The sequence below is a fragment of the Parasteatoda tepidariorum genome, chromosome 10 (assembly GCF_043381705.1).
Source record: "Parasteatoda tepidariorum isolate YZ-2023 chromosome 10, CAS_Ptep_4.0, whole genome shotgun sequence".
NCBI classification, from domain to species: domain Eukaryota; kingdom Metazoa; phylum Arthropoda; class Arachnida; order Araneae; family Theridiidae; genus Parasteatoda; species Parasteatoda tepidariorum.
In genome coordinates this window covers 30,101,923-30,129,184 of record NC_092213.1, presented here as the reverse complement: position 1 = coordinate 30,129,184, position 27,262 = coordinate 30,101,923, and the positions used below count along the sequence as shown (strand labels likewise).

Genomic DNA, 27,262 nt, shown 5'->3' with positions numbered 1-27,262 from the left:
TTCTTAATTTCTGCTTATATTCTCATGTACTTCATCTAACAGTTTCCCTCCTAAATCAGGGCGAGTAGGGCCAGAATAACCTGGTCTCATAGCTGACACGATTTCTTTAAATTCCATAGTCGTGGCAACATTGAAAATAATATTATTTACATGAAAGAACTTGGCAACTTTTAAATCCAAATTATTATTTTATTTTTTTTACTATCTGTTGTGCTTACGTCATGCATTGTCGCTAAACTCTACTAAATTCACCCCCTTCAGTTTCAGGTGGAGTATGTATTTCACTTGTAGGCTCAGCAGCTATAGGGCAAGTGTATTCTTAGGATTGCCCAGAGATCTTTTTAAACACTTGTTTAGATGAGCTCTAATTCTTTCAATTTTTGCACTTATTTCTGTTTTACAGTGATTGCATAAACATTTCCTTTTATTCTCAAAGTTCAATTTAGTTATCTCCCAACATTCTGGAGCACTTCTTCTACCACCTCCATTAGACATTTTTAGAATTTAAATTATGTATGAAAGCACAATGATCAAACAAAATTTAGTAACAAGCTAAGCATTAAGTAGAAAACCATCAAGTATCTGGTACAGTATTTTATCTACTGCTCAAGCACAACTGACAGAATTTCAGGTGAAATGTGCAATAACTGGTAACTCCCACCCCTACAGCTTTTGCACCAATTTATTTCTATTAATTACACTTTAATTACATATATATTAAGTCAATTCATAAAAAAACATAAGTACTAATATTAATATAAGCTTTTTTAAAATAAGGTACCTATCCCTGCCCTCTCTTTTGAATAAAAACCCCAATAAAACATGAAAATCCCACCCAGGTTGGGTTTTTCTGGAAAAACGGGTTTTTGCAGCCCTGGCTTCTCGGAGGTTACGCCCTGCCCCTGCTTCCAATTCATCAATCAAAATTCGTACTGCCCATGATGTACGATTGCTGAAACTTCTGCTATACCAGGACCAGCCCGAAGTACTTCAAAACAGTAGAGGAGAGGAGGTCAAAAAAGATTCTATCTGTTGTCAAGAATTTCACCCTATAACTTGCCCAACAAAAAAGAAAATCGCGTAATTTATTTTTCTCCTGTTTGAGCTTGTGCATAAGTTCATTTCAATTCTACTTTAGTTTTAGCTAGCTTTTAGAAAGGGATTAAGATATTTAGAAAAGGATTTATAAACCATATTTATTTTTTTAAAGAAATTTTAATGTTCATATAGATTAATCTAATATTTAAATTGAATTTTTAATATATTAAAATTAACCACAATGGCGACTGTTAGAACGGACATAATTTCTCATTCTGAGAAAATAAATGTGTTCAAAATATAAAAAATCCGTGGAGATGGGATTGGTTAGAAAAGAAAGTGGATGGTGTTTCCGTCCAAGAAGTTATCAGAAAATTAAACACAAGTGGTAAAGCTTATTTCGTCGTGCTCTATAATGACATATGACATGGCTCAAGAGAACTTCGGTATGTTATCAAATTCGATTAGGATTTAAATGCAAGATAGATTTAAAAATAAAATAAAACTGTTGTGTTGAAGCATAAACCTTTATTTTAATTCACATCCTGGTCCAATTCTTTCAACACTTAATATTCAAAGTTTATTTTATCACTTTCTTTCAGTGTACAATCAAGTGTTTAAGAAACACTTGATTGTATGGTAATCGGTTTGAATCTTTAAGCAAAGTTAAGTAGAATAGTATTTATTAAGTGCATTTTTAATAGATTTTATTTTTAATTGAAATAAAAGAACATAATTTTATAAATCATTATCTACTCATATTTAAGCTGTTTTTTTTCTTCTTTTCCTATTTCCTTTTAACCTGAAATTGATTATCTTAAGATTATATCTACTTGGAATAACATAAATTTCTAAGAAAACCAAACTACTACGGAGCATGATAAGCAAATAAATTAATCTGGAAAAGAAAAAAAAAGCAGAAAGAGGCGATCCCTTATCAAGTGTTGAAACAAATAATTTGAGGCTATATGAACTTGGGAATTTTCCCATTAACTCTTATCTCTCTTAATAACGGTGATAAGGGCGGGAAAAGAAATAAATACGTATTTTTAAAGTTTGTTTGCAAAATCTCGTAATTTTTTTCCAACAAGCTCAATATTTGATTATTATACTTTTATCAAATATTAATTTTATTATTTTGATTTTTCACTAGCACGAAGTCAACGAGTTTTCATGGTATGTAAAAAGTCTTTGAAATTTTTGTGTCTCTTATATTTAATATTGATTTAACAATTTTAAAAAATCGTGAAAGTTCTGTGTCGAATTCAGGGACCGTCCACTAATTCTTCAAAACAGTTTGATCTAACTTATAGATTTTGTATGTTTCAGAATTTTTGTGGTTTATGAGCCATTTTTGAAAAAAAAGAAAAAGAAACGTAGATAACTAATCAATTTCTTAATCAAAATTACTGAAATTTAAACATAAAAAAGGAAGGATCATTTATTTATTTACTTTAACAATTTATAAGAAATATTTGTTTTGTACAATTTTTTTTTTGTTCTCTATATCATTAATTTTAGTGTCTCTTATTTTTATTCGATTTTATAATTTTAAAAAATTTTTGAAGTTCTATGTTAAATTGAGGGACCGTCCACTAATTCCTCAAGACTGTTAGGTCTAACTTACAGAATTTCTTTGTTTCAGAATTTTTGAGGTTTATGAGCCTTTTTTAAAAAAAAGTAGACAGCTTTGCAATTTCTTAAAATTGAATCATAGAAATTGAGGGGTCATTTATTTTTACTATTATCTTGTACAAAATGTTATCTTATACAAAAATTCTTTGATTCACACATTCTTTGATTTTGAGTTCACGTGGTTTAAAAAACAATTGAATACAATGATTTTTTTTTCAAAAAATCGATAATTAATTACAGAATTTTTACATAGTAATTATAAATAGGGATCAACCACTAATTACTTCTGCACTGTTTTTTTCATTTTTTAAAAAAATTTTATTAATAAAGTATTTAACACTTACCTAAGTATTTAATCTTCTGGTTGAGAGGTCATTAATAATTATCAAAAAAAATATAATTTCGAAATGTACTAAGATTTAAACTTAATTAATGCAACAAGTTCAGTGTTAGTATTATTAAACGAGTTTCTATAATGGCCACTGAGTAGTCGTATTAATCGGCTTTAGAAAAAAAAAGTCTTGCCATTTATAAAGAATTGCAACCAATGTAACAGGTGGGGTTAGAAATTATTTCACTTTTCCAATCAAGTATCATCTTTTAGTTGTTAAACAATCCTCGTTAACTTATTTCGCCAAGAAGGATTTTTTTGCAAGATCCAGTTGATAAAAATCTTGTTCAAAATTTGAACTCTCATTGCAAAGCCTGCCAAGAAGGAAGAAAAAGAAAACAGAATAAATATGCTAAAAGAAAAAGCGTTGTAAAAGGAGGCGGTAAAAAAATTATGTGCAAATGCTGCTAAAGGACAGACTCAAACACACAAAAAATATGTACACAAAAATGACTGTAAAGATAATCAAATTCTTGCAGACATTTCAGAGGATATGGCAAAAGTTTCACCAGATACTGAAAAAAACTTAAAATTATCAAACACTTCTAATGGGAAATCAGCTGTAAAGCATGCCTGTGCATATTTAGAACCTATTCCAACACAAACACAGGGATCTCAAATGAAAAAACAAAAGAGAATCAATTCTTTAACTATTAAAGCAATGTTTAAAAAAATTGCAGCTTATAAAGATTGTACTTAATGAATTTGTGCATTTAATTTCTAAAAGTTTATTTTCTTTTGTAAATAATTTAAAAAATAATGCTCCTGTTATTTATGCTATAAAAAGCAAAATTCTTATCAAATGAAAAATAATGATCTAAACAGCAATTTCTATATGATAAGGAGTTACTAAATGTTTCTACTTCACAAGTATTGATTACTTTCACAAGGCCTTAGCTAGATTAAATTTTAATATGAACATACGTGATTCTAATTGTAATAGTTTATTTTTTTTCTAAATAATTTAAAAAATCATGTTACTGTTATTTTTGCTATAAATCACATAAGTGTTTATTAAAAAAAAAAATTGAATGTTTATGTATGTTTTTAGTAATTTAATGTGCTGAAGTAGGCAGGATTCTCAAGTAATAATTGTCTCCTTTGTGTGAACTGAAGAAAAATAAAAGTTCTAGCACTATTTTTTCAATGGGTTATTTTACTTTTTGCTAAATGTTAAGTATCAATGTAATTATTCATATACTAATAAAGTAGTATGCAATTAATTTTATATCATAATTATTTATTATCTGAAATTGTCTGGAATGTATTATTAAACGATTATACGTGCATATGAATTACTTGCTTAGAATTCAGCTTTTTTGCCTTTCGGCCAATCTCTTCCCTGTTGGAGGCAATTATAATTTGTCCTATATTGAGGAATTTCACACTGTCTTTTTGACTAAAGATTTAATTAGTTTACTTCCTGTGAAAACTAAATTTTTTTCATCAACTTTAGGCTCATTAACAGAATATAGTTAATTGTTTGGAATTATTTTATGTATTAATTTAAAAAAATATGCATTACTATTAATATATTTTTATTTTTTTCAGTCTATAAATCAGTTTAATGGCCTACCTCACACTGGGCACTACTATGAGTTGCTTAAAAAACGAATTACTTTACCTGTGTGGGAATATAAACCAAAATTTTTTGAGATGTTGACGAATAATCAAATTATGGTACTTATGGGAGAAACTGGATCTGGGAAAACAACACAGGTAGATTATTTTTAATTTTGGAAACAAAACTTTTATTTTAGCTGTTATCTTTTCTTTAAAAAAACATTTTCTACATTTTGTTTATAATATTAATTAAAATATTTACATTACTTCAGATTCCACAATGGTGTGTAGAATGGCTGCGTGAACAAGGTTTAAGAAAGGGTGTGGCGTGTACCCAACCTAGAAGAATGGCAGCAATGAGTGTAGCTGCTAGAGTTGCTGAAGAAATGGATGTCACGCTAGGACAAGAAGTAGGCTATAGCATTCGATTTGAAGATAGTTCATCTATGAAAACAATATTGAAGTATGTATTTTAATGTTCCATTTTTTATCTAAGTTTCTAATTGTCTTTTTACTTTACTGAAAACTTCATGTATATTTAAATTTAAGATTGTCATGATTTGTGTAAATTTTCTGTTTGGTCTTTTGTAATGGAAGATTTAAATCTAGATTTGAATTGAGAAGATTTTGTAGTGAAAATGCCAAATTGAAATTTATTTTCAAAATTTAAGGAAGTTTTATATGTTGTATATTGTTCTATCATCTGGAGATTTCTTTTACCCAACTGATTGATTTTCAAAATCATAAAATTTTTAATGTATTCTATAAAGGTTATAATTGCTTTTGAAGAGAATTCGCTGAAAACTTATATATTTGTATGTGTATAAAAGTGACTACCCATTAAGATGTAATATCTAATGTTACAATTGACATTTTCAAATGTTAAAGTTACTATTAGGATAAAAGTTTCAAAATTATAGCAACTCTTAACTCAGAAATACCTCGTGTGAAAAGAATCTTAATCTAGTTTTCAATTTAACATTTAAAATAACATATAAATACAAACTTAACAAATAATTGTAGCCATTGTAATAAGTATAGTAGAGCACGTTACTCTGAACTTTTTTATATCTTACCTGTTCTGAATACAAAAAAATCTGAATTATCCTAAATTTTCACTGTATTAAATCTTTATTTTCCAATGCACCTGGATTTTACCCATAATTTTTTTAATGCGTCAAAGCTGTATTTTTTCAAATATGAAAGAAAAGTGTGTTACTAGCTGATCGCTTTCAAATCGACAGTATATTGTGAGTCTTATTCACATGGTAAACAAAATACAAACATAAAGCAATACTTTATTGCTGTTCATATTCTTCTGAATTATGGTTCAATCACTTGAATGATAGCATTTTTAATGTTGTATTGCAGCTCAAATCAGTGTTACTTTCTTATTTAAACTATATCATACTTTAAAAGGTCATGGAATTATGTTTTAATTATCTACAATAACTGAGAAGTTTGAGTGGATTTATTTGTTAAATTTTGTATATTCTTCAGCTTAAGTAGAATCCCTTTTTTGTCTTTCTATTGTATTATTCACAAATTTTTTGCTTTTTCTTAGTTATGTTATAAATATTTTTTAAAGAATCTTCTCATTTATAATTTTGGAGAAAGATTTCAAAGTATCAGATTGTCTGTTTTTGGAATTTCGGTGTTCTACTGTAGTTATAGTTTAAAGTATTTTTTTATCTATAAAGTCTAGTTATGGTACCTGTACCACCAATGTGATGATATTAATATTTAAATAATGATTTTATTCTTATTATTATGCTGTTTGCTTTTGATAACGTTTGTTTAGTTTATCCATTGGGGTATCTTCCCATAGGCTTGAATTTTCAAAACATTATTCTAAATTGTTTACTCTTTTTTCTCTTAGCTGGAGAGATAATTTATGCTTTTTAAATTAAACCCTTACTAATTTTTCAGATACATGACTGATGGTATGTTGCTCCGTGAAGCCATGAGTGATCCTCTTTTTGAAGCTTATGGAGTTGTACTTCTTGACGAAGCTCATGAACGTACATTGGCTACTGATATTTTAATGGGTGTTTTGAAACAGGTTGTGTCTAGGCGTAAAGATCTGAAAATAGTTGTCATTGGTGCAACTCTTGATGTTGGAAAATTTCAGGTTTGGATCTTGGTGTCTTTTATTTTAAAGAGTGATTTTTTTAAACTGTTTTACAGACCTCCCAACTAACTGGCTTCAAATATGATTGTTGCTCTACAAAAAAAAAAATGTATTTTGGTTTAAAATTGTCAATTGCCTTTACTAGAACTGGAGCAAAAGCAGATATTTTACCACAAAATTACTCTAAATGAAAATTTAAAAAAAAAAAAAATGTCCAGTCTTATCCTAAAAACTGGCATTTTTCTAAAAATTATGATAGACTTTGTCCAATAAAAGTACATTTTTTCACAAAGGTAAAAATTAGTTGGTTGGATAACTTATAAATTATTAAAGCTTCGCTTTAAATACCAGGTATCAATGATTTTTGTTGCCATCCTGCTTGAGAAGTTTAATGCAAATAGTTTTTGTTGAGTAAACTGATAACAGGTTGTGAATCTAATCTTAATTTATTGGTGGAATCATAATTGGTTACTGCAAATATTTTTTTTCCTTCTTCTTTTGAACTTAAATCTTGCAAAATTTTATGTACCGTATATTCTGGTGTATAACGCGCACTTTTAATGCAAAAAATAAAATTGGAATTTACAGGTGTACGGTATACGCCGAATATAAAAAATTATAGATTAAAAAAATTTAAATATAGAAAAATACTTTTATTTTAAAGAAATAACATACCTTTACCTATATACTTCATTGATTTTCGTTATTACATAAATAGTTCATTATATTCGTCTTCCGTTATCAATTACAATTATTAAAATTCTTTTGTATTATAATTAAAAAAAAATTTTGTATTATCTGTAAGGTAGGACCTAAACATGTCCCACTCTAAAAGGCTTTCTGGTTTTCTTACGCAACCAGGACGGATTTGCCAGATGTTTTTTACCCACAATTTAACACCTTTTTTGTCCATCCAGAATCACATTATTGCTCTTTCAATTCTACCCTCACATACATGTCAAATTCAGTTCTTTTATTTTTGCAAAAGATAGGGAAAAATACTTTTTATTTACAATCTTGAAAGACGAGATATTGCACATGTACAATCCAAATTTTCGTGCGCGTTGTACGAAGAATGTATCTTAAAATTTAAAAAAAGTCATTGGAAATTACGGGTGCGCGTTATACGCCGGGGCGCGTTATGCGCCGGAATATACGGTACGTAAAGATGTTTTGTCCAAAGTTTTTGTTTCGGTTTAATAGGTTTATTTTGTATACATTTAAGTATACAATTTTGATTTACGGCCAAAATTTTCTATGCAAGTTGATTAGGGACAGTATTTTAATACTCTCCATTATTTTTCTCTAAAAAAAACCGCAATTTATTATGTTCCTTTACGTTTTGTTCCATTTATTTATTTGCAAAATTCTGTTTTAGAACTATGCATTAAATTATTTTTATGGTTTAATGTTATAAATCCAGTTGTCCTGTCTTTGTTTTTCTCTCTATGTAGTTGAATCATAAAAAGAAAAGTGTTAGTTGACTTAAAGTAGACTTCAATTGAGTTTTACAGTTCTAAATTGTTTTTATGTTGATGTTAATTAAAAAGTAAAAGTCATTTTTATTAGCTATAATTTACTATGTTGTTATATTAATTTTTTTCACTGTAAGTTTGTTTTAAATATTTTTTTACTTAATATTTTAGAATTATTTTGATCATGCACCATTAATGACTGTTCCTGGAAGAACACATCCTGTTGAAATCTTCTATACCCCAGAGCCTGAACAAGATTATCTTGAAGCCTCTATTCGAACTGTAATTCAAATTCATAGGTGTGAAGAAATAGAAGGGGATATTTTACTATTTTTAACTGACCAAGAGGTAGTTTTTTTTATTTTATGATATGCTAGTAGTTCTGATATATTTCGAGACTGTTATGATTGATATCAAGTCTGTTTTGTTCTGAAGCATTGGCTAAATAAACAGAAAATCTGTATTTGTTATGTAATTCAGTTTTGGATAGGAGTGAAATGTTGAGATTTTTAGTAATATAAAACCTTTAAACGATATACAGCAAACTTGGGAATTGAAGAATTTGTTATAACTTACTAAAGTACCAATAAGAATAAACAATTCTAAGGTTTTTTTAATTAAAAAATAAACCTAACTATGTCAGTACAAATATCTATGATCCTTTTGTTTCGTATAGTTTCTCTGAAATTAATAGCAGATATGATATATCTATCAATATCAGTTGTTAAAATTGAATTTATTGGATTATTAATCCAAATAAATACATGATGATTAGTTACATCACTAATAAACTGCTATATGCAAATTAATGTTTTGCTTTTAACAAAGAAATAGATCAAAATAAATAAATAAAAATAGTGATTGCTATAACTAAATATTTTTCATTAAGAAATTTTCCAAAAAATTATTTTCATTTTTCTCAAAGATGGGCACCAAAAAATAAGACCTAGATCAACCCCAGATGACACATATTTTAAGTTTCTTTTTCAATAAAAAAAAATAATAATTTTGTAAAGATGCAATACAGAATATTTTTTTCACCTGCTAAAATTTTTTTATTTGCAACAAAAAAGTAGCTTAAAATTCTCATTAGCATTTTGGGTTTTCCCATGCAAACATTTTTGCAAGAATTTCTTATCGCACAAGTCCCAGTAAGTCCTAGTTTTGTTTAAGGTTGCAGTGGGTAAGCCTTTTGTACGGTGGAAATATTGTTTTCCCTCATGTTTGGCTTTCTGATATTTGCACCAGTTAGGCATTGTGCATGCATAGGTTTTTCATCGGTGGAGCAACAGTGGTAAAACGCTATAATAACTGCAGCTTGCATGACAGGTAGATTGCCAACATTGCTACAAATAGCAATACCATAATAATTTTGGCCCATATCAATAAACTTTTCGGTCAATCTACCTTTACCACCTAATCCTTTGATAGTTTTTTTTAACTTTCTCAAGCAGGAACCAACTCTTTTCTGTACATGCCCTATGCATTCTAATTGTCGGATACCTTAAGAACATTTGTATAATTTTTTGTTTTCATTATTAAGGTGATCTATAATTTTGTTGTAATTGCCTATTTCCTGAGAATTCATGTAATTCTATTTCTGAAATCGATACAATTTGTATATGTTAGGAAATTGAAGAAGCGTGCAAGAGAATCAAAAGAGAACTTGATACATTGGGTCCTGAAATTGGAGAATTGAAATGTATTCCACTGTACTCCACATTACAACCAAAATTGCAACAGAAAATTTTTGAACCTCCTCCTCCAAATAAACCTAATGGTGCAATTGGGAGGAAAGTTGTGGTGTCAACCAATATAGCAGAAACATCTTTAACAATTGATGGTGTAGTTTTTGTGATTGATCCTGGATTTGTAAAACAAAAGGTATGCTTATTTTTAGTTCTAATTTTTTTTATGTTTGAAATATATTCCTTGTTATAAGCATTAGGAATGTCTTAATATACAATGGTATATTGTGTGTTTTGGCTTGTAAACTGCAATAAAATTCAGCCATAGATATTTCATAATTTCTATTAATTTTTTAATCCCGGCCCCCCGAATACCTCTACAAAGCTAAAACAGCAAATAATATATATATATATATATGTAATAACAGGGCTCCAACCCTGTTATCAGTGTTGTATTTAGCTAGATATTTTAAATGACATGCACTTCCAAGCTAATTGATTTAAGTATTGTACAGTACTCAAAGATCAATATAGTTCTTACATGAGAGTGAAAAAGAGTCGTTGGCGGCCGTGAATTTTCCCTACATTAAAAACTATATCGAATATAAAATTTAGAAATGAAATGCATTTATTTATATTAAATGAAATGTTGAGGTGATTATAAACTTGATAAAATTTCAGGTTTGTCGAAACCATAATAATTTTAGCTTGAATCACTATTTAACTGAGATAAACACATTTCAAACTAGGATAAGTAATNCCAAAATAGAATCTCTCTACGCTTATTCTTTAACAAAGACATTTTATGAAAACGAAAGAGTTTTAGTTCTTTTATTAATACAAAAGTATTTAACTCTTGTATTACATATATATATATCATTTTTTTTTTCTTTTACAAACATGAAAATTTAAATATTTTATTAGGGCTATGAATTTTTTTTTCTGAACATAACATTTAAGCAAATGGCAGGTATTTGTTTACAATAACTGAAGGACATTTAGTATTGTGCTGGAATATAGTAGGATTTAATAAGCATGCATAATTACATGCGTGTTTTATGTCCTAGATCTAAGCACTTTAATTATTTTTTAGAAAAAAAAAATTTTTTTTGTAATTTCAATAAGACAAAAAGCAATTATTCTACTTCCCATTCTAAAACGCAATGATTCTCAAATAATGTTCCACAGGATTCCATGCATAGAGTTAAAGGGGTGTCAAAAGTTTGTGCTTTTTTAAAAAAAAAAAAAATAACATTTCTAGCTTATAATTATGTTTAGATCATTCAGTTGTTCATTATTTACTTAATATTTCAGGTGTCTTTATAAAATTATTTAAAAATTGCCAATGAAAAAAATAAAATTCTTCTATTAACATATTGAAAAAATATTAATTATATGCATTTATGAAAAAAAATTGCATAAGTATTTATATTCACACCTTTCTAATTACAATAAAATAATTAAATTCATTAATGAAGATATGTTTCCCTGATAACCATTTTAAGTGTTAGAGCATATTAACAGAAACTATTTTATTCATTTATTTTAGGGGTGCACAACTTTTTTCAGTGAAGGGCCACTTACACAGCAGGTAGATTAGTATTTTCATAATAAAATAGTCGTTCTTGGTTAATGCTTACTCAATTGTCTTCATATACCTACTTTTTTCAAAAAGTTAGGGTTCCACCGAAAGAAGGTTGATTATTTGGGTTTCCATATTTGGAAAATTATGATGCACTGGCTCCTAAAAATTAGTTCTTGCTTTTGAAAAATTTGAACTTTTGTTGATGTATGTTTATATATTTTTTTCACAGGTGTATGATCCTAGGATCAGAGTAGAATCTTTGTTAGTATCTCCTGTTAGTAAAGCTAGTGCTCAGCAACGTGCTGGAAGAGCCGGTAGAACTAGGCCTGGGAAATGCTTTCGTTTATACACTGAAAAAGCATACAAGACTGAAATGCCAGAGCAAACCGAACCTGAAATCGTGCGTTCTAATCTCGGAACTGTTGTTCTGCAATTAAAGAAGCTTGGCATTGATGATTTGGAACATTTCTGTTTTATGGACCCTCCTGGTTAGTACTTTTTTTATTAAAAATCTGAGAATATTTGTGAAGTGCATATTTAAGTATTTTTAGTTGTGTTATATTAATATATTTCATATAATGATTGTGAAGTTAGTTTTTGGTAAGTGTTACAATTTTAAGTTAAACACACATGTTCCATTGAATCAATCTGACTGCAATCAATTAAGCATTTTGGATCAGGAAAAAGGTAATTTTGTTTTTTAATGTGGAATAAAATTCAATTTTCTTTCCACACAAAAAATGAATGTTTTGCATAATTTACACTAACAAAAAAGTGTCCATATTTGTAATTGAAGTTAAATATCTAGTTTTTTCCTATTAAACTTCATAATTTTAAAGTTATCAAAACCTTGAACTACCTTGGTTGAATTGTTACCTTTGTTAAAACTTATTTTAATAAAATTGTCATCTAATAAAGTTTTATATATTTTCAAAAAGAAACTACATTTTAAAAAAAAATAAATAATTTTTTGAAGTTGCCGAAGTTTACACATTTTTTGAAGTTGCAGGAGTTTGTGTCCATTTATATTTACTTGCAACATAGATTTAAAAGAATAGATTTGGATTTCAGAATGTATAAAATTTAGTGATTGTGATTCATATAATGTTGTAAAGAAGAAAAAAAGAACATGCCTAAAGTTTTTATATAGTAATTAAAGCAATTGTAATTCCAAAAATCGATAAATTAACTTATCTATAAAATACCACCTTGATCAAAAAGTTCCCGGAATTTATTCAGAAAATTAAAAATACAAGTTTATTCATCTAAATCTATATTGTCCCCTTCAAAATAATCCCCATCAACTGCAACACACTTATGCCAGTGCTTGATCCAATCCTCGAAAAAAAAATTATATTCTGTATGTCCATCCATCCTTCCTGCGATTTTTACTTTGATGAACGCCATTCATTTGCCTGATGTCTGGATTGCATGTCATACTCATAAACCCACGTCTCGTCTCCAGTAATGATCCTTTTGATGAATGTGGGATCGGATTCAACCTCGCAAATCATGTCTTTTGCGACTTCAACACAGTCTCTTTTTTGCATGAAATTGAGGTCTTTTGGCTCCAAGTTTGCTGCTACACGACGGAAACCTAAATCATTAACCAAAATGTCTTGGACGGATCCATAGGCAATGTTCAAGCCCTCCGCCATCTCTCTAATAGTTAATTTGCGGTTATTATATAATTTTATTTTAAATAGAGTAGCATTACTATGATANGTCTCTTTTTTGCATGAAATTAAGGTCTTTTGGCTCCAACTTTGCTGCTACACGACGGAAACCTAAATCATTAACCAAAATGTCTTGGATGGATCCATAGGCAATGTTCAAGCCCTCCGCCATCTCTCTAATAGTTAATTTGTGGTTATTATATAATTTTATTTTAAATAGAGTAGCATTACTATGATAGTAATTTTAGTTGACTTGATAAGTCTTAGTTATTTGATAAATATTTGTTTCTAAAATTGAAATGATTGAGATGTATTTTTATTATGTACCAAATAACTAAACATGACGGAAATTTAAGCAAATTAAAGATAATTTGTTTATTATTTTAATAACATTGCAAACTTGTGATGTATTTATTTGATTTGTTATGTAATCCTACTTTTCAATTTATTTCTATTAAGCTTCATTAATTTCTATTAAGCTTCATTTTTTACTGTTGCCTGTTTTTTGGCAAGTATGCAAGTGCAGCACAGTACGCCACTATATTTTAAGTTTAAAATTTCCGTGATGATTTTAGTCCATTGGGAATGATAAGGAGAAACTGAAGGTTGAAAATATCTCTCAATTCATCCTCCAGTCACATGATCTCACTCTGGAAGACAAGAATTATCTTACAGAGGGTATTTTCTACTTATATTCTATCTTTATGGATATGATGTGATGTACTGGCATGTAAAATATGTCCCATGTTTAAAAATATATGTCTTATTTACTTCTGGTACTTGCATTAAGTAACTTTTAAAATTGATTGAATTGCACTGTAATGGGAATGAACTTTTACTTTAATTTTTAGCTCCTGAAACACTAATGAGGGCATTAGAGCTGTTGAACTACTTACAAAGCTTAAACGATGAGGGAGATATTACAGATCTGGGAGCAGTAATGGCTGAGTTTCCATTAGATCCACAACTGGCTAAAATGCTTATCTCATCATGTGACTTTAACTGTTCCAATGAAATTCTTTCAATTACTGCTATGTTATCAGGTATTATGGAATTTTTTTTAGAAAATAAAATTTTTATTATTTTTAAATGTATTGTGTTGATTTTTAATCTTTTTATTTATTAATTTCAATATAAATTGTTGAGTTTTTAGTATAGAAACTATGAATCCATTGAATTGTTGATGTCAGTGTGTATTAATGGCGAAAATGCTATCTATGATGGACTATGACGCTTGCAAAAGTTATGTAAAAATTTCTATCTGCAATTTATCTAGATACTAGTCATATTTACAATTTTTTTGTAGTATTATTAGATTTATTTTATAATGCTTACTTGTACAGCACTACAGCCTGCCGTGATCCTCTTCCTGCCAATCAATGTTCCAAATTTTCCTATTTTTGGCATTCAACTTCCAGTTTTTTCAAGGTGGTTAAATCTTTTGTTGTATCATTCAACCATCTCTTTTTTGTTCTGCCTTTTGTTCTCTACTTAGTATTTTAAAAGTTTTCTTAGAATTCTATCATTTAATCTTTCATTGCTCCCCAGTCAAGCCTAAGGCCTGGATTTAATGAAACAAATTATATTTTTTAGTTTCATTAAATGGTCAATTCGCTATTGTTTCATATTCTCCGTTGTGTATTATTTACTTTAATTGGTCCAAAAATTCGTTTCGAAATTCTCCTTTNTAGTAAGTTAGATTTGTCCTGATTTTTTTTAGTCCAAGTATCTACAGGTGCCTCACTAGTTCCCTGTCCGACATGGGTGAGTCGTAGCTCACTGGGATCGACTCACCAGTGCAAGGTGGAATCACAAAGTGAGGAATTGCACTTATATTGCTCATTTTCAACACCGCAAATTTGTAATTTAAAAACTAATGGCAAGTTACTTAATCTCTGCTTATGGTGCTTAGCATGGTAAAGCCAGTAATTGTTGTATCAACCAAAAGGTTAATATTTAATAACTTACATAGTAAACTTTTAGCTGTTCTTTTCTAAATAATTGAAAAACAGTGCTCGTGAGCTGTAGTTTATAATTCTGGTTTCTTGTGAGGATTGACCAAATAAACACAAAAAATAATATGACAGCAGTAGATTACGATTGCTCTAAAATTTTCTCCTTTTTATTCATTTTTTTCTCAGTTACTTATTCTAAATACTTTTTGACAAATATTTTGTTTACCCCCCTTTTTACATTTTATAAGAATGTAAATATTTTAATTTTCAATTTAAAGTTATTAATTGCCCCTTCCAACTATGGAAATTGCTACATTTGTTTAACACAATGAAACATATATATTATACAATCCAAATATTTATTTACAATATATCTTACCTTTCATTGTCATCGCATTTGGTTTGACAACTCAAGGTGAGTCAAGGCCTTCTGGGTGAAGATATCCTCACAACAATCTATTTTTTAGGCCTAAACTACCAGTTTTTACCTCACCTTTAAATATTAAATTTGAGTGGCTAGCTTATTTAGTGTTTTAAAAGATTCTGCATATTTTTCCTGTTTTACATATAAACTAAATAGCTATGTTTCCGGTTAAAACGAAATTATTTTTGTTATTTACCAAGAATTTAATGTTTTCCTAGTTCTTTTGTTTTTTGAAATTTTAATGTTTTTAAAAGGTTTTAATTACGCATCATCGTTAAAGCTAGTTGTGACTTGCAACCCACATCAGTAACTTGTGAATGGTCTAGCCTCTAAAGTATTCTATAAAGAGCTCTCATCATAAAGTCCTAGATATCGCTTTGTCAGTTTTTACATCAGTTTAGACATCAGTTTTTTAAATGTGCTTTATAGTTTCCATATTCTGTAAATAATTTCCATTTTAATATGTTTTAAATGTTACTTTTTATTATGAAAAAAAAGTTTTTTTTTCTTCACTTTTGCAATAAAAGTGTGTTAATAAATTAATAAAATTATAATAAAGTTTATTAATTAATTTTTTGCTTTCTGAGTTTTGTGAAATAGCTCATTTTTTTAAAAAAATTTTTATCATCATCTCTTTATAGGATTGTTAAATAAATGTTTCAAACAGTTATTTTAAAAACTAATAACAAAATTATTTTCATACTTAAAAGTGATATTTTACGCATGTTTGTGTGTACTATCAGGGATCTTGTATATTAATATATTTTTTTTTTAACATTTATAATTAGATGACAAGTTATATCTCAAAAGTTTCATAAACGTTGATTGTTAAATAAAAAAAAATTAAAACATTTTCTGTTCAACATATTTGATTTACATTTAAAGTTTTAATTGTTCGCATCTTTCTCTTTGTTAAAAAAAATCTTTTTATCAATTATTATTACAAATATAATAACTCAATGTTTAAAAAAAATTATTTTAAACTTCTGATTTATTTTCCACTGGGTTGAAGATATTTAAAAATCTAGTTTTTCCCAAACAAAGCATTTTATTAATAAAATAATTTGTTAAATTTACAAATGTTCATATGTTTTAGTATTTATTATGTTAATTTTTTTTAAAATCGAATGTGTACTGTTCATTTAATTTTTTGTTATTTAAGATAGTTGAAAATCAAAAATGCCACAGCTTTTTTTTTTACATTATAAACTTATTATATTTTATTAGTTTATTGTATTAATATTTAATATAAAATTGTGGTTAAGCTTAAGAGTTTTCTTTGAGAAATGAAGGTTAAAACAATAAAAGTTAAGGAAGTTAAAATATTTTTTTAAAAAAGGTGTACTATAAGTATACATTTATTTTATAGTTTAGAAAAATTATCTTAACTGATTATCATGATTTGTTATTAGGAAATTCGTTTTAAAAAGTTTTAAGTTTATTTCTGAATCATTACTAAAAGATCTGACCACAAATTTTTCTTTGGGATAATTTTACATGCCGTACATTATGTTTTAATTTTTTTAAATATTTTTACCCTCTTACTCAAAAATGGGTTCCTATAAAAGTTAATTCAAGATAAAGTACTTAGTTTTATAGTGATGTTTGCTTGAAAAAGGTGTATTTATTTGAGACATCTTTTTCTAGAAACCTTAAACAAGTGTTCTTGTTTAGGATATGTGCGTATTGCTTTGCATACACATTAAGTTTAGTGGATGTGGGGCTGCTCCTTTTTGTATTTTGTGCGGCCCCCCCACCCAACACTGTTTAGTTCCACAGTGCTTTGTGAGACCCAATGAAGCAAAGAAAGCTGCGGATGATGCTAAGATGAGATTTGCACATATCGATGGAGACCACCTGACTCTTCTAAATGTTTATCACGCCTTCAAGCTGAGTAAGTCTTCTCTTTTATTGTATTTATTTATTTTTATATGCAATAAACATTATAGTGTTAAGCCAGAAATGCATACAACGGCCTAAAAAATTGATGGTTTTTTAGCTTTTTTTTCTCCGGAAAATATGTATAGTTAAAATGTGCCTGTTTATGGAAGTATAAATGGGTGTTAGAAAGTGTAAAAAGATTTTTTTTCATTAATATATTTGAACGCTAGCCTTTCTATTCTCAGTTGATGTGAGTACCTTTTCTTCTAATGGGTACAGAGCCCAACTGAGTAAAGTGCAACAATAACTTTAGGCTTCTATTTCGACATTTTTAAATGAATTTTTGTCTTTTTTTATCTCCATTTTATATTAAGCTTATATGCGTTTATGACTGTACATTGAAATTAGAACAAGGAAATTAAAAAATAATAATTTGTAATTTATAGTAACAGAGTTCGCAAATCAGCCATCTATATTTGTATTTGCGTAATTACACTTGGCAGTTCATATTATTGCAATCTACATGTTTAATCGTGTCATACGTCAAATTACCAAGATTCTTATATCGCACATTGTGATTTGTTAAAACGTGATTGTGAAGCGTGTGTTATAATTCATATGAGCATGATTAAAATAGTTCTATTATACGTTCTTAAAATTACAAATTGTTATAAGTTGTATTATTCTAAATTACGACTATGATATTCTGACTATTCTGAAAATATCACTTACTTGCTTTTTCCACCAAGTTTTTCAATTTATAAAGCTAAAACAATTTCAATTATTTTATTTGCTATTTGTTGCCTTTCTTGATTGCTTTAGGTAATTAAATTAAGCAAAGCACATATTTAGTCATTCTTTCCACCAAAATAAAGTGCATTCAGTATCATCCGACATCATGCTGTTGCTTTAGGCAACTCATGATACTTAAACTTCACCACAATCAAGTCACTTCCTCCTGTTCTTGTATCTTCAAGGAGACCTAAAAACCTATTTCTTCAGTATCTATCACAAAAATGTACAGTATTGATGCAGCTGTAATGCGCACCAAATTTACTCAAAATATTTTATACCTATGTATTATTTATGTTTGCTACATATTAAAACTGTGTCAATTTTTATAATGTCAGTAGTGTCTACTTACAAAATTCAGCATCATTGACGTTAATAATAGTTTTTTTTCAATTTCCAAGGCTCTTTTCAACGAATTAGTACAATTTCTACAATAATTTGTTTTGTAGTACATAGTTTATTATTTTACTTCAATTACTAATTATTTTCAATATTAATTAACAATACTAATATTATTTATTTAACAATAATAATATTATTTATTTAACAATAATAATATTATTTATTTATTTATTTTAACGTTTTTTCCACTCTCTGGGCTAGTACCATTTCTCTATTAATTTGGATTTTCAGTACAAAAGCTATTTTATTATTTTAATTACAAATGATTTTAATTTATTTAGTTATGTAGTAACAACAATGCAAGTACAATGCAATACTGCATTAAATCTCAGTTTCTAAACTATTTTAATAATGCAAACCACACAAATTAAGTAATTACTAAAAATGATTTAACTTTAATTATGAAAAATATTTATTACTTAAAGGTAAAATTTTAAAATTATGGAAGAAAAAAAAACATAAAAAGTTATTAAATGTATGTATGTACCTTAATATAAAACAATTGATTTAATTTTTTATGTAATTAAAATATGTATAAAAATATTCCTAAATAGATATGAACTTAAATACTCATAATATTTTGAGATATCAGAATGCTATGTTGTCATTTTCACTATATGTACCAAGGTACACATGCATGGACCTGCATTTGCTTGAGTGTATTAATTTTAAATATTAAGTAAATATAAATTTAAGATTCATACGGATCACAGAACTACTAAGTCAAAAGAAAAATATTTGCAGAATAACAAAATTATATAATTTAAAATTACTCAAGTTTTCAATCCCATAAATTTAGCTTCATTTTTTTTTTAAAAAATCACTTCTGTTTAAGTGGGATTCTACCCTGATGAGTTCGATGTTTTGCATCGATTGCAATCCACACAAAGCTTAAACGTCCATGAATGTTTGGGATTCTACCCTGAAGAATTAGATGTTTTGCATCTATTGCAATCCACACAAAGCTTAAACGTCCATGAATGTTTGGGATTCTACCCTGATGATTTAGATGTTTTGCATCTATTGCAATCCACACAAAGCTTAAACGTCCATGAATGTTTGGGATTCTACCCTGATGAATTAGATGTTTTGCGTCTATTGCAATCCACACAAAGCTTAAACGTCCATGAATGTTTGGGATTCTACCCTGATGAATTAGATGTTTTGCATCGATTGCAATCCACACAAAGCTTAAGCGTCCATGAATGTTTCAGTGAAGGTAAAACTATAAATTTTATTTAGCTTGTTTTTAGAAGCCAAAAAGAAAAGGTTCGCATATGTGGACCAAGGTAATGAAAAGAATAATATTACAGCTATATGTAAATTATTTACTAATGCATTTTTCCATAGTTTTATTTTAAGTTTTTAGTTTGAAAGTTTTAGACCTACCAACTACTGAAATAAGTCTATTTTATTTTTGAAATTTTAATTTTAAGAAAAAGATAATACTTAATTACATTTAAAAAAAATTACTGTACTATTCACTAATAATTTCATATCAATATGGTTCAAATTTACTTTTATTTAATTTACTATCATTTACTAGTTTGTGGTTATTCTGTTATATATTTTTTAATTTAATCCAAAGTTTCATTAAAGTAGTTTATTTTGATAATTTATGAAAATTTAATTCCCTATTTAATTTTTTTTTTAATTTTGTTAAAAATTGAAACGTAATTGTGTTGTAAAAAATATATATATACACTATGTAAATGTTCCTAAATTGAAAACTATTAAAGCTGCTTGTGTTTTATCTATCCTAAAATATTTTAACTGTATATATTTTTTAATAAAGAAGTGTTTATTTAATAGATTTCACTTTTATATATTAGCTTTAATTCTGTATTTTTAATAATTCAGACCGTGAGGATCCTCAATGGTGCCACGACAACTTCATCAATTATCGATCGTTGAAAAGTGCTGATATTGTCCGTCAACAATTATCTAAAATTATGGATAGATTCAGTCTGAAAAAAACATCTACTGAATTCAGCAGCAAAGATTATTACATTAATATTAGAAAAGCACTGGTTGCTGGCTTCTTCATGCAAGTTAGTATCTCAATTGATAATTTCCTACTCTTTGGTTGATGACTTAGTTATCAGTGTTTCTTAGTTATGTCATTTCAGAAATTTTTCAACCAATACAAATTGCAATTTAAGAACTTTGATGATTGTTAAGAAATATAGTTATATTTTGCATATTAATAGCAGTTTCATTCTTTATTCTAGGGCAGAGGTGATTGTATTCCGGGCGTTTTGCATCGTTCTTCCGGGTCTAAAATCTAAAAGTAGGGCATGTGATTTTTACTCGAATTTCACGATTCGATTCGTGTTCATACGATTTAAAAATCTCAATTCCTATTCTAGTGATTTAAAAATCCAATATCGCGAATTTATTTAAGAGTTTTAAACCAAATAGAGTGATTCGCTTTTATGCGAGTTTAAAATCCTAAATCGAGATACGATTCGAAAGTTTTTAAAATCCAATTTTGTGATTCATATTTACGCATTTGTTTTGTTTTTTTTTTGTTTGTCACTGCCACTTTTGGGCCATAGGTCAGGGATAATTGTGACTCAAAGTAAAAAACCCTGAAAAGTGCAAAAAAAATTTATATGCCAATACATGTTTCAAATTTAACATAATTTTTTTAACTAACGTCTATAATTAAATTACCTTCTAATGAAGAATATCACATCTTTTCAGTAACTAACTTAAGAAAAAAACTTCTTACAAGAATCACAATATTGGATTTTAAAATCGCGTGAATATGAATCACGACATTGAAATTTAAAAATGCAAAAATACAAATTGCGTTCGTTATTAAATTTTTAAATCTCGTAAATATGAATCATGCTGCGTGGTTTTTAGATCGCATACATAGTTTTTAAATTACGTATGAATACAAAAATCGATCTATTACAACCGCGTAAATACGAATCGCAAAATCGAATTTTAAACGCACATGAAAACGAATTGCGATATTAGGTTTTAAAAACAAGTACTAAGTACAAATCGCGATGTTTGATTTTAAATCGCATGAATAGAATACGGATCGCAATTTGTAACAAGCATGTATGTGCGAATATCGACAATGGGTATTAAAATTGTTTGAATAAGAATCGAGATATTAGCATATTCTGGTGCAGCTCCAAATATTCGAAATAGCTAAAAATCTGCCAGATCAAAAGAATAATATTTAAATGTCTCATTGACAGGATTTTGAAAACGTTTCAAAATTTCATCCGATTATAAGTTTTTTATTCGTCCACTAACCAATGGTCTTGAGATTCACGGAATTCTGCGATATTCTCCGAAAAATCACATGCCTTGCTTTTAGTTATTCTACCCGGAAGAATAATAAGTAAAACTCAGAATTTCGGGGCACACCCGGAATACAATCAACCCTGCTAAGTTGTACATCCCTGATGTCATGCGTAAATAGTTATATGTTAATGGGTTTATTTTTTTTTTCCAGGTTGCTCACCTTGAAAGTGCTGGCCATTACCTTACAATCAAAGATAATCAAATAGTTCAGCTTCACCCATCCACTTGTCTAGATCACAAACCTGAATGGGTTGTATATAATGAATTCGACTTGACAACCAAAAACTACATTCAAACTGTCACAGATGTTAAACCAGAATGGTACGTGTCTTTCAATATGATTTTGAATTGAAAAGAATCAATATGATTTTTCTAAGTCTGTTCTTATATGAAATTACGCACTTTAGGGAATAATATGCTATTTTCATAACTGCTTTGCGTTTGCAACTGTTACTCACAGAGCCGTTTTTAAGGATGGGCCCCGAGTTCTGATGGGGCCCCCGAAAAGTCTAAATTCTCATTGAAATAATTGTTTTTTCTTTTTTAAATTCTAACTCATTTATTATTTATAACTTAATCTCACTTTTTTCTTTCTTTCTTCAAAGTTTTATTCGGAGCTGGGGCCCTCTGAAGCCCATAATACATATTTTTTTGCACTGTCGGACGCTTTTCAAAATCTAATCGAAGTGTTTACAAATGTAAAATAATTGTTACTCTTCACTTTTCTAACCAAAAGAGCAATAAAACGCTCTTTCCACTGATGAAAATATCCCCACTTTCGTACCTACCACCCACAATGTTGTTAAATAGCCTCCTCACTTTACGCTGTGGCTTCTTTATATCACCTTGGGCTCTTTTTTCCTAACTTCAAAAATATCAGACATCCACAGAATCACCCTTTTGTCTGATTTCTGATCATAAATTGCTTGGAACAAAAAATTTCTAGGGCTGTAAATAGGGGGAGGGTCTTGTTAGTATTTCCATGGGTCACTCTGTCTTGAGATTTCCGTTTGTCACATTAATTATCGTTAAATTGGGACTCGTTCAATTCTAATTTTTCTTTCTTACAAAATTTAGATATTTTTTCTAATTTATTATAAAAGCTTTTTTTTCCCTTTAATCATCCTAAATGCTACAACTAGCCTAATTGTTTAATTTACTTTATTATTGTAATTGATTTTATTTTGTTATTTTCCAAATTAATCGTGCATGAATTCGTGAAACTAGGAATTTCTAAATCAAATTTTCGTAGGATATTAAGAAGATATGAATTTTTCACCTTTGGAGATAAGCAAATGTTTTAAATCAACTTTGGTTGTGGTTAGGGAAAACATGGAAGGTTTGAGCAGTTTTTTATTTACACATTTTTTAACGTAATTAACTTAGAAACTTTGTCAATTTTTTAAAAGCTAAAAAACTGGGTTAAACCTTCTTACTAAAGGGTATTTTGACGCACTTTGTTCTGAAGGATGAGTATTTAAGGAACCAACAAAGCAATTAGTAAGTGTGCAAAAAATATGATAATTTTATTTAAAGAAACATCAAGTCTAATAGTTATTTACTGATGAAAAGTATCAAATCTGAAGCAACATTGTTAAAATGAATATTAAGGTTGATTCAGTAATTTGAGCTATATGGAGAGAAATATATTTTTTTTATTTTAAATATTTTGTGATTTCTTGTTTTTTTATTTAAATGGCGGGCCACTATTCAGTGCACTCTTTGACAGGCCGGTCTGCCAAAATTCTTGATTTAGTCTATTCTGTATGAAATTGGGTAACAAATGTGATTTTATTTTAATTTTACTTACTGCTAATAGACAGAAACAACATATGATTTTGTTTAATAGAGCATTGAAATCAAATGATCATCAGTTAAACAAATGTTTAAACATCAGGGAAAAAAATTTTAAACCTCATATATGACCAAATTTTACATGTTTCCCCTAAATATGAAATATGTTAAATTTTAAAAAAAAAAATTTTTTTTCGCAAAATTGAAGAAAAAAAACGTGTTTAAAAGTTTTACTTAAGAAACTTATCTGAAAATTTTCAATGAAATCAAGAATGTCAAGTATCCAAATGACTTAGTTTATTAAATTTTTAAAAAGAAATTTAAAAAAAAAATACTTAAGGCAGATGTGTATATTTGGGGCTGATGATTATGAAATCTAACACAAAACTGTGAGATCGTGGGTTCTATTCAACCTGATGACAGATATTAATTATTATTTCTTAATATTGAAAAATGTTTTTCTTATTTTTTTTAAAGTATGCAAGTTAAAAACTAATAATTTTACAATTAATTAAAGAAAACTAGGAGGCTCCGCCTCCTGTTCATTTTGCTTAGTAACCCTTGTGGTTGCTTCTCATTAAGCATTGCAGATAAAGAGGAAAAACGGTTTATTTATATTTTTTTCCTGCAAAAATTATGATTAAATTGCCATTTACATTTTGAAGATGACTAGATTTAGGCAAATCAATAAAATTGGAAAACTGGTACATCCCGCAGAGTTATTACTGAAAGAAGATGGACTCAAGGGATAGAGCATTCTCCTCCGAATGAGGTGCACCGAGTTCGAATCCCAGTGATGGCTAGTCGATATGAATTCCACACCCGGCTTATACCGACCACTGTGCTGACGTAAAATATCTTCAGTGGTAGACGGATTATGGGTTAGAGTCCCCTTGCTATCAGACAAACCGGAGGATTTCGTGGTTTTCCTCTCCATGCAACTCAAATGCGGGCTAGTTCCCTCAAAACATCCTCCACGAAGGCAAAAATTTCTTCCAACTTCCAATACTTGATCCTGGAGTTCTTTTGTCTGCTGGATTGGGTTCAAAATTACAAGGCTACGGAGTTGAACATTAGTATTCGTAAACTCGAAATCGGGTGGGCTATTCAATGACTGTTATAAAATAAACTAATAATTTGGCTGTGATAGCTTGGTTGGTAGGGCTATGGACTCGTATTCGTGAGAATGGGAGTTCCAATTCAGCCGGCCAAATAATACCCAAATATAAAATGGTGACTGGTGCATGTTAAATCTGTCAGGGTTTACAAACTCCACCAAGTTTTCATAACAATTCCATACCTCTGGGCATTGAATTATTATGAGAACTTGAATACTGATCCAGGAGTTCCCTTGTCTTCTGGGTTGGTTTTAAAATTACAAGGCTACGTAGTTGGTATTTGTAAACTCAAAATTTAGTCAGTTTTTCAACGCGATTATAAAAAAAATAAAACTAATAAAATTGTATTTTCATGCATTCTTTCTGGCTCCTATTTTCTACACACCTTCATAATTTCATGTTTCTATATCTTGTAGATTTTGAGCAGCAAAGCAAAATATAACGTAAAAAGAAAAAAAATTGAGAAAAAAGTTCGCAAAAAAACATTTAAAATTGCAAATAACGTATGCACATATATTCAAAATTTATATAAAAAAAAATTAATTTAAAAAAATCAAGCATTATTTGGCCCAGGAGAATAAGTTAGAACAATTAGGCATAAATGGCATGCATAAAATAGTAGAAAACAATATCAAAGATACATTTCCAAACATTGACATTTCATTTTGAATTTTTTTGTCACTCATGATTACTAATTGTAGTAGCAAACATTCATTCTCCAGACGAAAATGAGTTAAGAAATAGTATGACTCAAGAAAGATTGAGTCATTTGTCAATTACGAGCATTGAATATGATGTCTTACAGGAAATTGATTTTGATGATGTGATAGAAGACTGCCTCTCAAAAAGCGCGAAAAGTATTGGTTAAATTTTTGATGAAAATAATGTATATAACTTTTATAATTAATGTATATGCTTTTTCTCTTAAAAAATATATTTTTTTTAAATAATAAAAATTAAATTTTAGTTTAAAAATTAAGTTTAGCCTACCTTCAGCCAGTGCCCTCTATGCTTATTTTGAAAATGGCGCAAAACTTCAAAATGAAGAAAAACCATGTGATTACAAAAAGTGTTTGTGATCTAATTTTTTATTATTGAAAAGGTTACAAGGCATTTTTTAGAAAAGATACAATTTATTGCTCCATTTTAAAACCAACTTGATTTTTTAAGAAAAGTTGGTTTAAAATTCTAGCTTAAGTGCAAGACACTTTAACTGTGGCTCCTTTATTTTTCTCGCAGAAAGTCTTCGAAAAACTCTTTTGATGGAAGGTTTTAAGTAACATTTTAGCACATTTAAAACTGTCTTGTTTAATGACCTGAAAAAATTAGTGTTTTATACACACAGTAAAATGTTTTTTTTTTATTCTTAAAGTCAAATATTTGCAGAAGCTTACCTAGAATCTTCCAAAAAGCGGTGGCAAAAATTAGTAACTGTATTTTTAAATCTATAAATACATAATTAATGTGGAAATTGTATTTTTGTGCAGGAGAAACATTTTTCAGTACAGTAAAGAAACATATTTTCTTGTATTTGAGAGCTCCTATTTCCTTAAGGAATTTTTAAGTAGACTTATCAGATTCTTTGTAATACAATTATCATTTTAATTTTTATATTGATTTATTTTAATTTTTATATTAATATTGTTAATCAGTCTTTAATTTAAAAAAAGTCGAGCACATCAATTTGTAAAAAACTTGTAATGTTACTAAAAATTCCTTCCACGTCTTTTGAAAGTAATGTAATTAACACAAGTTGCTTTTGCTATGCGAAGAATTATTTTTTTTTAGTCTGCTCGAAATAAGTTTTTAAGACTTTATAATTATTTTTATTTTATTTATTTATGTTTTGTTTACAAACGTTTCGTTCCCTTGTTTTATAATGTGTGGTGAAACATTTATTTTGTTTGCATATTCTCTTGTATCTCTATACATGCAAACTTAACAAAATTCAATCTGAACATTTGAGTTTATTACAGAACAGTTGCTTAGAAATAGAATTTGATTTTAATCATGTTTGTTTCAATTCATGCGTCTAACTTGTGTGCATTCTATTTAAGGTTACTGAAAATAGCACCCTTGTATTATGATGTGAATAGCTTCCCATCTTGTGAGGCCAAGAGACAGCTTGAATTCCTTATCAACAAGATGTCAACTCGAAATTACCAAGAAGGATTTTAATGTTTTGTCTCTTAAGAACTGTTTTTGTTGATAATAACTCACATGGTGAGTTATGAGTTGATATTAACTCACATGGTGAACTCATTTGCAAGAATATAGAATCATAACGTGTGTTTTTTTTTTTTGTACATTATTTAATTATGCTTTTCTGAATTTGTATTACTTATGGGAACATTTTTGTTTTATCATTAAAAAACAGATCACATTTA

At 28.4% G+C, this 27,262-nt stretch overlaps 1 protein-coding gene across 2 annotated transcripts; it reads left to right on the top strand.

Annotated features, from left to right (window-relative positions):
- The first annotated feature begins 1,957 nt into the window (after positions 1 to 1,957).
- Positions 1,958 to 27,262, top strand: LOC107446879 (putative pre-mRNA-splicing factor ATP-dependent RNA helicase PRP1). 2 transcript variants are annotated; one of them, XM_016061654.4, is made up of 12 exons: positions 1,958 to 2,214; positions 4,616 to 4,783; positions 4,900 to 5,090; positions 6,557 to 6,758; positions 8,405 to 8,581; positions 9,863 to 10,117; positions 11,736 to 11,994; positions 14,034 to 14,225; positions 17,333 to 17,455; positions 20,497 to 20,687; positions 22,115 to 22,284; positions 26,933 to 27,262. In XM_016061654.4, the coding sequence occupies exons 1-12, from the start codon at positions 2,212 to 2,214 to the stop codon at positions 27,051 to 27,053; spliced, it is 2,052 nt and encodes a 683-aa protein (XP_015917140.2). In that variant the 5' UTR covers positions 1,958 to 2,211; the 3' UTR covers positions 27,054 to 27,262. The 2 variants fall into 2 exon arrangements, with proteins under 2 accessions (XP_015917140.2, XP_071042212.1); XM_071186111.1 differs by lacking the exon at positions 1,958 to 2,214 and adding an exon at positions 3,931 to 4,000.

Excerpts from the sequence above, each read along its gene's own strand:
- LOC107446879 (XM_016061654.4), top strand. Across the intron at positions 8,582-9,862 it reads TATTTTTAACTGACCAAGAG|GAAATTGAAGAAGCGTGCAA; the intron begins GTAGTTTTTTTT and ends TGTATATGTTAG. Across the intron at positions 20,688-22,114 it reads TTGCTGGCTTCTTCATGCAA|GTTGCTCACCTTGAAAGTGC; the intron begins GTTAGTATCTCA and ends TTTTTTTTCCAG.